The following is a 13737-nucleotide window of genomic DNA, read 5'->3' as shown; positions in this document are numbered from 1 at the left end:
TACAACAACTCTTACATTTACTTCTTACATTGTTTTCTAATTCATACACTTCTGCCTTTTATTTTTTTCAAATACACATTAAAATACATTTCTGCTTTAATTACTGTTGCTTTTTTATCTTCTCTAAATCATTGATTTGGAAGCTTATATTTTATATTTATTTTTCTTCTTTGATAATAAAAACCAGTGCTGCTAGCCCTTTGAGTACATGCTTTCTTATCTCATGCTTTATTAAGTACTACTTTCTTGCATTTTCAATAACTTCTTAAAGATTTCTAAGTCTTAATTTTATTTAAAACCCAACAGTCACATAGAATATTGTTTTGAATTTCCAACTAGCCCAGTTTTTGTTTCTGATGGTGGTTTTTAAATTTGTTATTTAAAATTGGGCTTTATTGCTTGCGGCCATGGAATGCAACTTGAGTATTTTCTGCTTTTTTGTTTTCTTTGTGTTATAGAATGTTATCACTTAGAAAAATGGTCCATAGATCTTGAAAAGATGTTGTAAGCTCTTTTTTTTATTGTATTTATTCCTTGGTATTTTATTCTTTTTGGTATGATTTTAAATGGGATTATTTTCTTCTTTCTCTTTCTGATAGTTCACTATTAGTGTAGAGAAAAGCAACATATTTCTATATATTAATCTTGTATTCTTCAAATTTACTGAACTCTATTAGTTCTAATAGTTTTTTGGTAGACTTCAGGGTTTTCTATACATACTATTATGCCATCTGTAAATAGTGACTCTTTTACTTTTTTTCCTTCCAATTTTTGATATTTTTTATTTCTTTTCCTTGTCTAATTGCTGTGGCTAGAACTTAAAACACTATGTTAAATAAAGGTGGCAAGAGTGGGCATCCTTGTGTTGTTCCTGGTTTTAGAGGAAAAGCTTTCAGTTTTTTACCATTGAGTATGATGTTGGCTGTGGGTGACAGTATGATGTGGATGTTTGTCATAAATGGCCTTTATTATGTTGGGATATGTTCCCTCTATACCAACTTTGTTGAGAGTTCTTTATCATAAATGGATGCTGAATTTTTTTTTTTTTTTTTAACATCTTTATTGGGGTATAATTGCTTTACAATGGTGTGTTAGTTTCTGCTTTATAACAAAGTGAATCAGTCATACATAAACATATGTTCCCATATGTCTTCCCTGTTGCGTCTCCCTCCCTCCCACCCTCCCCATCCCACCCCTCCAGGCTGTCACAAAGCACCGAGCCAATATCCCTGTGCCATGCGGCTGCTTCCCACTAGCTATCTACCTTACTGCGTTTGTTAGTGTGTATATGCCCATGACTCTCTCTCGCCCTGTCACAGCTCACCCTTCCCCTTCCCCATAACCTCAAGTCCGTTCTCTAAGAGGTCTGTGTCTTTATTCCTGCTTTACCCCTAGGTTCTTCATGACATTTTTTTCTTAAATTCCATATATATGTGTTAGCATACGGTATTTGTCTTTTTCTTTCTGACTTACTTCACTCTGTATGACAGACTCTAGGTCTATCCACCTCATTACAAATAGCTCAATTTCGTTTCTTTTTATGGCTGAGTAATATTCCATTGTATATATGTGCCACATCTTCTTTATCCATTCATCCAATGACGGGCACTTAGGTTGTTTCCATCTCCGGGCTATTGTAAATAGAGCTGCAATGAACATTTTGGTACATGACTCTTTTTGAATTTTGGTTTTCTCAGGGTATATGCCCAGTAGTGGGATTGCTGGGTCATATGGTAGTTCTATTTGTAGTTTTTTAAGGAACCTCCATACTGTTCTCCATAGTGGCTGAACCAATTCACATTCCCACCAGCAGTGCAAGAGTGTTCCCTTTTGTCCACACCCTCTCCAGCATTTATTGTTTCTAGATTTTTTGATGATGGCCATTCTGACTGGTGTGAGATGATATCTCATTGTAGTTTTGATTTGCATTTCTCTAATGATTAATGATGTTGAGCATTCTTTCATGTGTTTGTTGGCAGTCTGTATATCTTCTTTGGAGAAATGTCTATTTAGGTCTTCTGCCATTTTTGGATTGGGTTGTTTGTTTTCTTGTTATTGAGCTGCATAAGCTGCTTGTAAATTTTGGAGATTAATCCTTTGTCGGTTGCTTCATTTGCAAATATTTTCTCCCATTCTGAGGGTTGTCTTTTGGTCTTGTTTACGGTTTCCTTTGCTGTGCAAAAGCTTTGAAGTTTCATTAGGTCCCATTTGTTTATTTTTGTTTTTATTTCCATTACTCTAGGAGGTGGGTCAGAAAGGATCTTGCTTTGATTTATGTCATAGAGTGTTCTGCCTATGTTTTCCTCTAAGAGTTTGATAGTTTCTGGCCTTACATTTAGGTCTTTAATCCATTTTGAGCTTATTTTTGTGTATGGTGTTAGGGAGTGATCTAATCTTGGATGCTGAATTTTGACAAATGCATTTTCTGCATCTATTGAGATGATCATGTGATTTTTATCATTCCTTTTGTTAATGTAGTGTATCCCATTGATTTGTGGATGTTCAACCATCCTTGCATTCCTGGAATAAATCCCACTTGATGATGGTATATGATCCTTTTAAGGTATTATTGAATTTGATTGGTTAGTATTTTGTTGAGCGTTTTTAATCTACATTCATCAGAGATATTGCCCTGTAATTTTCTTCTTTTCATAGTGTCTTTGTCTGGTTTTGGTATCAGGGTAACAGTGGCCTCTGAGAATGATTTTGTGAGTGTTCCTGCCTCTTCAATTTTTTGGAATAAAATACCTAGGAATAAACTTAACCAAGGAAGTGAAAGACCTATACTCTGAAAACTATAAAACACTGATGAAGGAAACTGAAGATGATACGAAGGAATGGAAAGATATCCTGTGTTCATAGATAGGAAGAATTGTTAAAATTTCCATACTACTCAAAGCAATCTACAGATTTAATGCAACCTCTTTCAAAATACCTATGACATTTTCCACAGAACTAGAATAAATAATCCTAAAATTTATATGGAACCACAAAAGACCCCAAATTGCAAAAGCAATCTTGAGGAAAAAAGAACAAAGTTTTCATGCTCCCTGACTTCAGACAATACTACAAAGCTACAGTAATCAAAACAGCATGGTACTGTCATGAGAACAGACACACAGATCAATGGAACAGAATAGAGAATGCAGAAATAAGCCCATGCACTTATGATCAATTAATTTATGACAAAGAAGGCAAGAATATACAATGGAGGAAAAACAGTCTCTTCAATAAGAGGTGCTGGGAAAACTGGACAACTATATGTAAAAAAATGAAATTAGAACATTCACTAAACCATATACAGAAATCAACTCAAAACAGATTAAAGACCTAAATATAAGACCTAAAACCAAAAACTCCTAGAAGCGAACACAGGCAGAACACTCTTTGACATAAATTGGACAAATATTTTTTGGGGTCTGTCTCCCAAGGCAAAAGAAAGAAAAGCAAAAATAAACAAATGGGACCTAATTAAACTTAAAAGCTTTTGGACAGCAAAGGGAACCATTGACAAAAAGACAACCTACTGAATGGGAGAAAAATACATGCAAAAGATATGACTGATAAAGGTTAATAACCAAAATATATAAACAGTTCTTATAACTCAATATTAAAAAAAAAAGAACCTGATTAAAAATGGGCAGTAGGGGCTTCCCTGGTGGTGCAGTGGTTGAGAGTCCACCTGCCGATGCAGAAGACATGGGTTCGTGCCCCAGTCCAGGAAGATCCCACATGCCACAGAGCGGCTGGGACTGTGAGCCATGGCCGCTGAGCCTATGCGTCTGGAGCCTGTACTCCACAACGGGAGAGGCCACAGCAGTGAGAGGCCTGCGTACCGTGAAAAAAAAAAAAAAATGGGCAGAAGACCTGAGTAGACATTTTTCCAAAGAAGATATACAATTGGTCAACAGGCACATAAAAAGATGCTCAACATTGCTAATCACCAGAAAAATGCAAATCAAAACCAGAATGAGATATGTCACCTCACCCTGTCAGAAGGGCTATTTTCAAAAAGTCTACAAACAACAAATGATGGTGAGGATGTGGAGAAAAGAAAACCCTAGGACATTCTTTTTTTTTTTTTAACATCTTTATTGGAGTATAATTGCTTTACAATGGTGTGCTAGTTTCTGCTTCATAACAAAGCGAATCAGTAATACATGTACATATGTTCCCATATCTCTTCCCTCTTGCATCTTCCTCCCTCCCACCCTCCCTATCCCACTCCTCTAGGTGGTCAAAAAGCACCAAGCTGATCTCCCTGTGCTATGCGGCTGCTTCCCACTAGCTATTTATTTTACGTTTGGTAGTGTATATATGTCCATGTCACTCTCTCACTTTGTCACAGCTTACCCTTCCCCCTCCCCATATCTTCAAGTCCATTCTCTAGTAGGTCTGTGCCTTTATTCCCGCCTTACCCCTAGGTTCTTCATGACTTTTTTTTTTCTTAGATTCCATATATATGTGTTAGCATATGGTATTTGTTTTTCTCTTTCTGACTTACTTCACTCGGTATGACAGACTCTAGGTCCATCCACCTCACTACAAATAACCCAATTTCGTTTCTTTTTATGGCTGAGTAATATTCCATTGTATATATGTGCCACATCTTCTTTATCTATTCATCTGTTGATGGACACTTAGGTTGCTTCCATCTCCTGGCTATTATAAATAGGGCTGCAATGAACATTGTGGTACATGACTCTTTTTGAATTATGGTTTTCTCAGGGTATATGCCCAGTAGTGGGATTGCTGGGTCGTATGGTAGTTCTATTTGTAGTTTTTTAAGGAACCTCCATACTGTTCTCCATAGTGGCTGTACCAATTCACATTCCCACCAGCAGTGCAAGACTGTTCCCTTTTCTCCACACCCTCTCCAGCATTTATTGTTTCTAGATTTTTTTGATTATGGCCATTCTGACTGGTGTGAGATGATATCTCATTATAGTTTTGATTTGCATTTCTCTACTGATTAATGATGTGAGCATTCTTTCATGTGTTTGTTGGCAATCTGTATATCTTTGGAGAAATGTCTATTTAGGTCTTCTGCCCATTTTTGGATTGGGTTGTTTTTTTGTTATTGAGCTGCACGAGCTGCTTGTAAATTTTGGAGATTAATCCTTTTTCAGTTGCTTCATTTGCAAATATTTTCTCCCATTCTGAGGGCTGTCTTTTCATCTTGTTTATGGTTTCCTTTGTTGTGCACAAGCTTTTAAGTTTCATTAGGTCCCATTTGTTTATTTTTGTTTTTATTTCCATTTCTCTAGGAGGTGGGTCAAAAAGGATCTTGCTGTGATTTATGTCATAGAGTGTTCTGCCTATGTTTTCCTATAAGAGTTTGATAGTTTCTGGCCTTACATTTAGGTCTTTAATCCATTTTGAGCTTATTTTTGTGTATGGTGTTAGGAAGTGTTCTAATCTCATACTTTTACATGTACCTGTCCAGTTTTCCCAGCACAGAGAATCCCAAAGATGCTACCAGAAAACTACTAGAGCTAATCAATGAATTTGGTAAAGTAGCAGGATACAAAATTAATGCACAGAAATCTGTGGCATTCCTATACACTAATGATGAGAAATCTGAAAGTGAAATTAAGAAAACATTCCCATTTACCATTGCAACAAAAAGAATAAAATATCTAGGAATAAACCTACCTAAGGAGACAAAAGACCTGTATGCAGAAAATTATAAGACTGATGAAAGAAATTAAAGATGATACAAATAGATGGAGAGATATACCATATTCTTGGATTGGAAGAATCAACATTGTGAAAATGACTCTACTACCCAAAGCAATCTACAGATTCAATGCAATCCCTATCAAACTACCACTGGCATTTTTCACAGAACTAGAACAAAAAATTTCACAATTTGTATGGAAACACAAAAGACCCCAAATAACCAAAGCAATCTTGAGAACGAAAAACGGAGTTGGAGGAATCAGGCTCCCTGACTTCAGACTATACTACAAAGCTACAGTAATCAAGACAGTATGGTACTGGCACAAAACCAGAAATATAGATCAATGGAACAGGATAGAAAGCTCAGAGATAAACCCACGCACATATGGTCACCTTATCTTTGATAAAGGAGGCAAGAATATACAGTGGAGTAAAGACAGCCTCTTCAATAAGTGGTCCTAGTACATTCTTGACGGGAATGTAAATTGGTGCAGCCACTGTGAAAACAGAATGGAGGTTCCTCAAAAAAATTAAAAATAGAACTACCATGTGAGCCACCAATTCCACTCCTGGGTATATATCTAAAGAAAATGAAAACATTAATTCAAAAGATACATGCACCGCAGTGTTCATAGAAGCATTATTTACAATAGCCAAGATATGGAAGCAATCTAAGTGTCCATCAACAGATGAATGGATAAAGTCGATGAGCTGTATGTATGTATGTATATATGTGTGTGTGTGTGTGTGTATACACACACACACACACACACAGATTGAAATACTAATAAGCCATAAAAAAGAATGAAATTCTGACATTTGCAACAACATGGATGGACATATAGGTTATTATGCTTAGTGAAGTAAGTCAGACGGAGAAAGACAAATACTGTATGTTATCACTTATATGCAGAATCTAAAAAATAAAACTAATTAATGAATATAACAAAGGAGAAACAGACTCTCAGATATAGAAAACGAACTAGTGGTTACCAGTGGGGAGAAGGAAGGGGGGGAGGGGCAAGACAGGGTAGGGATTTAAGAGATACAATCTACTATGTATAAAATGACTAATCAACAAGGATATATTGTACAACACAGGGAAATATAGCCATTATTTTATAATAACTGTAGATGGAGTACAAGCTATAAAAATATTGAATCACAACTGAAACTAATATTATATTGCAAGTCAATTATACTTCAATTAAAAAAATAAAAGATTATTATTAAAAATTGTGGTAAAATATAAAATTTGTCATTTTAATTATTTTTAAGTGTACAATTTAATGGCATTAAGTACATTCTCTTTGTTGTGCAGCCATCATCACTATTCATCTTCTAAATTTTTTCACTTTTCAAAACTGAAACTATGGCTCCATTAAAAAATAACTCCTCATTCCCTCCTCCCCTCACTTCCTGGTAACCTCTATTCTACTTTCTGTTTCTATGAATACTATTTTAGATATCTCATATGGGATATAATATTTGTCCTTTTGTGTCTGACTTATTTAACTTAGCATAATGTTTTCGAGGTTAATTCATGTCGTAGCATGTCAGATTTTCATTCCTTTTTAAGGATGAAAAATGTTTCATTGTATGCATATAACACATTTTGTTTACCCATTCATGTAAGCTCTATTTTTCCACCTTTATTGAGATACACTTGACAGATAAAAATTGTTTGTAATTAAGGTCATAGGTTTTTGAAAGAGATTGCATTAAATTTAAATAAAAGAAAAGAAAAATAAAGTTTTCTTTATATAATATGTATGTTGTTCTTTGGTTCACAAGGTGTATATGATTATTGTATCTTTATTTTAATTGCACCATTGATTAGTATAAAATTTTTCTCTGACTCCATTTTAATGATCTGAATTTCAACTCTCCTTTGTATGATATTAATACACCATCACTGATTTTTCTGTTACTGTTTTCACACTATATTAAATATTTATTCTTTTACTATTAAACTTTCTGAATCATTTCTTAGGTATGTTTCTTTTTAAGCTGGGTTTGTTTGCTATCAAATCTGATAGTATCTCCTTTTGGTAAGGAGATACTATTTCTTACTAGGAATACTAAGTTCATCCTATTTCCACCTGCTGCCACGACTGTTATGCCTGGCTTTACTGTTGTTATTTTATTTTATTAATTTAATTTTCTTTCCTTCCTTGTGGATTTTTTTGTGCGTTTTGTTTTATCAACTGTATTTTGTTTGATTTTATCTTTTGTAGGAATTCAAAAGAGAATACTCTTGCTTTAAATGGTAAAATGGTTGCTTTTTAAGTTTGTCAAATAACTATATTTAGCCATTGTTTTTCAAATTATCCGCTTTGACCCCCCTTACACCCAACTAGGAACTTAGCACAACTTTCCTTGCCCTGTTCACTAACCCACTTCCTGTTTCCTTATTTTTTAATTCTGGTCTGTGGATATTGGTCCAGATTGTTCTTATACACATATTCCATTTTTATTATACATATTTCCCATATTTTATTGAGCCTTTTCCAATATATTTTAAAGCATTAAAATCTTAAAGCAATTATTTACACTTGTATTTGTGGATTTGATTGATTTTAAATACCCACCGCCATAGTTTTTAACGCTATGATTTTCCCATTATTGATTTCCTCTGCTTTATTTGTGAGTCGTCTGGAGAATGGTTTTCTTAGGGCAGGCAAAAGAGTAGGGTGAGCTCTGAAGTCTTGTACATGAGGTTTTTTCCCTACTGTCATCACACTTCAGTGATAACAATTTTTCTGGAAATAGGATTACTGGGCTACTACCTTTCTCATCAATAACCTGTAGTCATTGCTCTCTGGGTTTCTACAGTTTAGTTTTATGGATGGGAAGTTTGAAGCTTGTCTTATTTTAATTCTTTTGTAAATAACGTTCACATTATCATGGCTGTATATTGATAAGATTTTTTAAATCTCTAAAGACATTCCAGAGTATGTGTAGAGATAGAATTTATTTTAATTAATTTTACTATAACTCAGTGAGTCCAATTAACCTGCCCACCTGAACAGTTTGTTGTAGATCAAAGTTGTATTTTCAATATTTAACAATTTAATATATTTAATATTTACTTATTGCTACTGCATTCTGATTTCTTCTTGAAGAACATCTATAAGTCATTCATCCAACAGAGATTTATTGAGGGCCAACTATGTGGCAGGCACTATTCTAGGCCCTTAGAGGTTTCATCAATGAGTAACACAAAGATCCCTGCTCTCAAGGAGCTTAAAATTCTGCCAGGAGAAACAGACAAAACAGTAAATCAAGTAAATATGTAACTTATATAGCAGAGCACACGGGTAAGGGATCTTGAGGGATCTTGTAATATTAAATTGGTCAATATTAAACTGGTTCTTGCTGAGAAGATGAGATATATATTTTTTCTTTTTTTTTGGTTTTTATATATTTTTTTTCACTTTATGCTTCACTGTTTGCAATGTGGTGCCTTCCCTGTGCTTTGGGGGCTGTTTCCATGTTCATATTCTATATTAATGATTTGATTTTACATAGTGTCAGTTCTGCTCTGTTTTATCCCTGTGCTATTACATTTTGTTGTTCCCTGCAATCTTAAAACATTTATTTAGCCCACGTCCTTTTCTTTTCTTGTTTTTAATTGTAGTAAGAACACCTAACGTGAGTTTTAGTTTCTTACAAAATTTTTTTAAAATTTACTTATTTATTTATTTTTGGTTGCGTTGGGTCTTCACTGCTGCACGCGAGCTTTCTTCAGTTGTGGCGAGCGGGGGCTAGTCTTCGCTGTGGTGCGCAGGCTTCTCATTGTGGTGGCTTCTCTTGTTGTGGTGCACAGGTGTGTGGGCTTCAGTAGTTGTGGCACGCAGACCCAGAAGTTGTGACTCATGGGCTCTAGAGCTCAGCCTCAGTAGTTGTGGCGCACGGGCTTAGTTGCTCCGTGGCACGTGGGATCTTCCCGGACCAGGGCTCGAACCCGTGTCTCCTGCGTTGGCAGGTGGATTCTTAACCACTGTGCCACTAGGGAAGTCCCTGCAACAAATTTTAAAGTGTATAGTACAGTACTGTTAACTATAGGTACCATATTGTATAGCTGATCTCTAGAGCTTATTCATTTTGTGTAACAAAGACTCTCTACCCATTGAACAGAAACTCCCCACTTCCTCCTGCTCCCATCCCTTGGCAACCACCATTCTACTCTGTTTCTATGAGCTTGAGCAGATCTCTTGTATAAACGGAATAGTGCAGTTTTTGTCCTCCTGTGACTACCTAATTTCATTTAACATAATGTCTTCCATGTTCATCCATGTTGGAACATGTGTCAGAATCCCCTTCTTTTTTAAGGCTACATAATACCCCATTGTATGTATACACCACATTTTCTTTATCCATTCATCCATCAACAGACATTTAGGTTGTTTCCATATCTTGGCTATTTGATTAATGCTGCAAAGAACATAGGAGTATGGATATCTCTCTGAGATTTTGATTTCAGTTCTTTTGGATCAATACCCAGAGTGGGATTGCTAGATCCCACGCTGGTTCTATTTTCTTATGTCTGCTTCCTCTCAGATTGTTTTCTGTGTGTGGCTTCTTTGTGCTCAACAGAAGTCATACCGTCTCGTGCCCTTCTGTGTATGATAAGCAGATTATCTTTAAAATATTCATTTCTATTTTCTGAAGAAAATTATATGCTTTTTCTCAAGATAAAGATTCTGTTTCCTTCATGTAGTAGTAGGTCTTCAGAGGTCCCTTCTTATTTTGTTGCTATGTGTTCAGTCCTTAGGAGAGGCCGTCTCCATCTCATGCCTGCCACAGATGGGGTCTCACCTGTCTCACCACCTGAAGCCCCACCACCTCTTGGGTAACCATCCTCCTTAGCACAGCCCTGGAGCCAACTTGAGGCTCACATGCAATCTCCACCGATGCTGGGCGGAGGCCGTGTCCACCTTTCTCTGATTTCCAAGACAACAGATGAGTCAGAGGCCATTTTGTCCTCCTTGTGGGGATGACAGTGCATTCAAAGACACCAGACAGCTCGGCCCCAGCCCTCCTCTTCCTACGCAGTACACACTAAAAGTGAAGGCTGTTGACTCTGAACATGTCAATAAAGAAAGAAGCAGACTGGCCGAGCGAGGAACAAGAAGATGGTCCAGTGTTCTGGAAGCTGCTCTGTTTCTTTTGCACAGAAAGCTATCACCACACCATGAAAATGACCATGTGTCACTGTCATTCTCCCAGTGGAGGCAACACTCAGTAAACAAGGAAGTCCTGGGGAACGAAATCTGGCTGTGGTGGCTTTTTGCATACACGAGGCACCCCTCGCCCAGTTCATCCCCAACTACAGAGCTGGTCATAGACAGTCATCGTACTGACGGACTTGCATTAATTAGTGGACACAATCTTTCCCCCCATACTCCAGAGAGCCCAGGTTCTTAGGCACGATAAAATGTTTGTGGGGGGATTTCTGGCTCCCAGGGCACGGTGATGTCCCATCAACCCACTTTGGGGAACCATGGCTTTGCACGTTCACCATCACAGAGGAAAGGAGCTGTGTGATGCAGTTTCCCACTTAGACACGTGTCTGCTGGCAACACTTCTGATTCCTTTGCCACTAAAAGAGGGAGGGATTCTCTCTACCAAAGTTTGTAAAAGATTACACAGGGACAATTCCTTGGTAAACTGTTTGGCCCTGTCTTATAAGTGCACTGAGATGACTGATGGTGGTTAAGGAAAAGCATCCTCGCCTTAGCAGACTCAGCTAGGCTTCTAGAGCATCCCTGGGAAAGCCCAGTGTTGGTTAAGGTCACATGAAAGCAAAATGCAAGCCAGGAACATTGCACGGGCCCAATTCACCCGGTCCCTGTTTGCCAGGCTGTTTTAATAACTGAAGGCTTATTAGGGAAATCACAATGAGTAATCTAATAATGTCACTCCCAGTTAGCTAATAATTTCATTACCTGAGAGTGAGCTGTCTAAGGAGGCAAAACAATAGAAAGGTCACGGAACAGAATCTGGTTTCAGGTTCCAAACCGAAAACCAGTTCCAGATCTCAACTGGGCGTGACACTGTCCCCCCACCGCCAACACCCCACCCCTTCCCCACCCAGAGAACACAGAGCAATGTCACAACTTGGTGGAGGTGCTGCTGGCACCAGTGGGCAGAGCCAGGGATGCTTGAAGACATCCCGCACATCACAAGACAGAAACCCAGGTGTGGGTAGTTACCCCTCCTTCCTTCCTGGTGGCCAATGGCACGTCTGAGGCACAGCCTTCCCTGTCCTCCCCATGCTCCCTCCTCACTGCCTGCTCACCAGTGTTCTCCTTTTGCTGTAAGGCCCCCCACTGCAGTCAGGCTCACCTTTCCCTGCTGGTCTGTTTTGACCTCCCAGCCCCGGGGCAATTCCAGCCGAGTGTCCGCAAACATGTTGATGAAATTCACCAAGTCCCGGTTGTGCTGGTAGCGTTCAAAGTTGCGCGCGTCCCGCCGGACCTTGAGGATCATGTGCTTCAAGCAGGTGCTACTGGTGAAGACTCGGTAGGCACTCTGAGAGGGGTCGGGGCCGACGGGGAAGGCAGTGGGGTTAGGAGAAACACAGACCAAGCGTACTTTGAGCCCCTTGATGGGATGGGATGTGATTGCTACACAGGGATTTACTGGGAGCCTTGGGCGTTGGGGGTGGGGTGTAGAGCTCTTGCTGCCCCCCGGAAACACACATGGACCTCCGGGCTGTCTGGCTCTACCGCTGCTTCAGCACCCTGGATGCTGTCGACCTGCCCTGCATCTCAGAGCTGCCCTCCTCCTTCCTCCCTCCTCCCGCCCCAGCAGGGCTCTGCTCTCTCAAGTCTCCCTCTGACTCTCTGAGCATCTCCTTCCTCTCCATCCGGCTGCCTCCTCTCACTGCACAGGTGCGCCCGTGCTCCATCTTAGATGTCTTTATAGCAGGGTGTATTAATTAAGGTTCCCTGTGGATTTAGGGCTGACCTTCAGAGGTCTGCCACTCCTTGCTAGGTAAAAACTGTGTGTGTGTGTGTGTGTGTGTGTGTGTGTGTGTGTGTGTGTGTGTGTGCGTGTGTGTGTGTGTGTGTGTGTGTGTGTGTGTGTGTGTGTGTGTGTGTGTGTGTGTGTGTGTGTTGGGGAATGAGAAGAAGTGAAGAAAGTTTCAGGAGTTCCTCATTGTGCCAAGTAAGCATTTTATGCTACCTGGGGCTGGTGTGTGTGGGGTTCCAGGAGAGACTGCTCACAGCCAGAGCAGGCTGGGGCAGTGGCTCCTTCCGGCTCAGGGCCACCTGGTGCCCAGCGCTGAGGGCATCGCTACTGGCATCCTTGCCCCCCTTCGTGACTCCCCCACCTGCACCGCTGGGCAGCTGCTCCGGGTCTAACCACTGGATGTCCCAGAGGCTTCTCTAATATAACCTGCTCAAATCTGGTCCCTCCTCCCCTGCCATAGCCTGCATCACTTAATCAAACTACTGCTAACTGGGGACATGACCACCTAACTCAGGGGCCCGAAGCAGAGAGGACTCACTTTCTGGAGTCCTCATCTCCCATCCCCCTCCATCACAGTGGCCCCAAGCGCGACTGAAATAGCTCCCGAGCAGAGTCCTTCTTTCTCTGCTCCCGGCCCCTTCCGTAAGGCAGCCCTTGATCATCGCTCACTTGAGCGCTTGAACCAGCCTCTGGTCTTAGTCCCCTCAGTCCCTCTCCCACAGTTCTGCCAGAGAAAAGAATTCCTCAAACACTGGATCATGTAACTGATGATAACATCGGAGACTGCTGGCTCCTGTCGCCTACTGAGGTAGATCCAGGTTCCTTTCCGTGACGTACCAGGCAATTTGCTGCTCATCTCTCCACGCCCTCTTCCCAGATCTGCCTGTTGCCACACTCCAGGCTCACTGGACCCAGCCCCAGGCTGAGTCCTTCCTCCTGCAGCCAGGAACCTCTGCCCCTCCCACTTTCAACCTTCAGGACTGAATTCAGCGGTCACCTCTTCAGGACCACTCCCTGTGTTTCCTGAGCATCTTGTTCCTCCCTGAGGTCAGGCACTGTCCTGTCACGTTAGAC

At 39.8% G+C, this 13737-nt stretch overlaps 1 protein-coding gene across 8 annotated transcripts in view; it reads right to left on the bottom strand.

Annotated features, from left to right (window-relative positions):
* Positions 1 to 13737, bottom strand: part of HECW1 (HECT, C2 and WW domain containing E3 ubiquitin protein ligase 1) — a 479149-nt gene that overhangs the window by 84626 nt on the left and 380786 nt on the right. For all 8 annotated transcript variants that reach the window (XM_060304845.1, XM_060304844.1, XM_060304842.1 and 5 more), the window contains one exon: positions 12034 to 12219. In XM_060304845.1, the coding sequence (XP_060160828.1) occupies positions 12034 to 12219 (186 nt within the window). The remainder of the gene's footprint in view (positions 1 to 12033; positions 12220 to 13737) is intronic.

This window comes from Globicephala melas, chromosome 9 (genome assembly GCF_963455315.2).
Source record: "Globicephala melas chromosome 9, mGloMel1.2, whole genome shotgun sequence".
Classification (NCBI taxonomy): domain Eukaryota; kingdom Metazoa; phylum Chordata; class Mammalia; order Artiodactyla; family Delphinidae; genus Globicephala; species Globicephala melas.
This window is presented reverse-complemented; position numbering and strand designations above follow the sequence as displayed.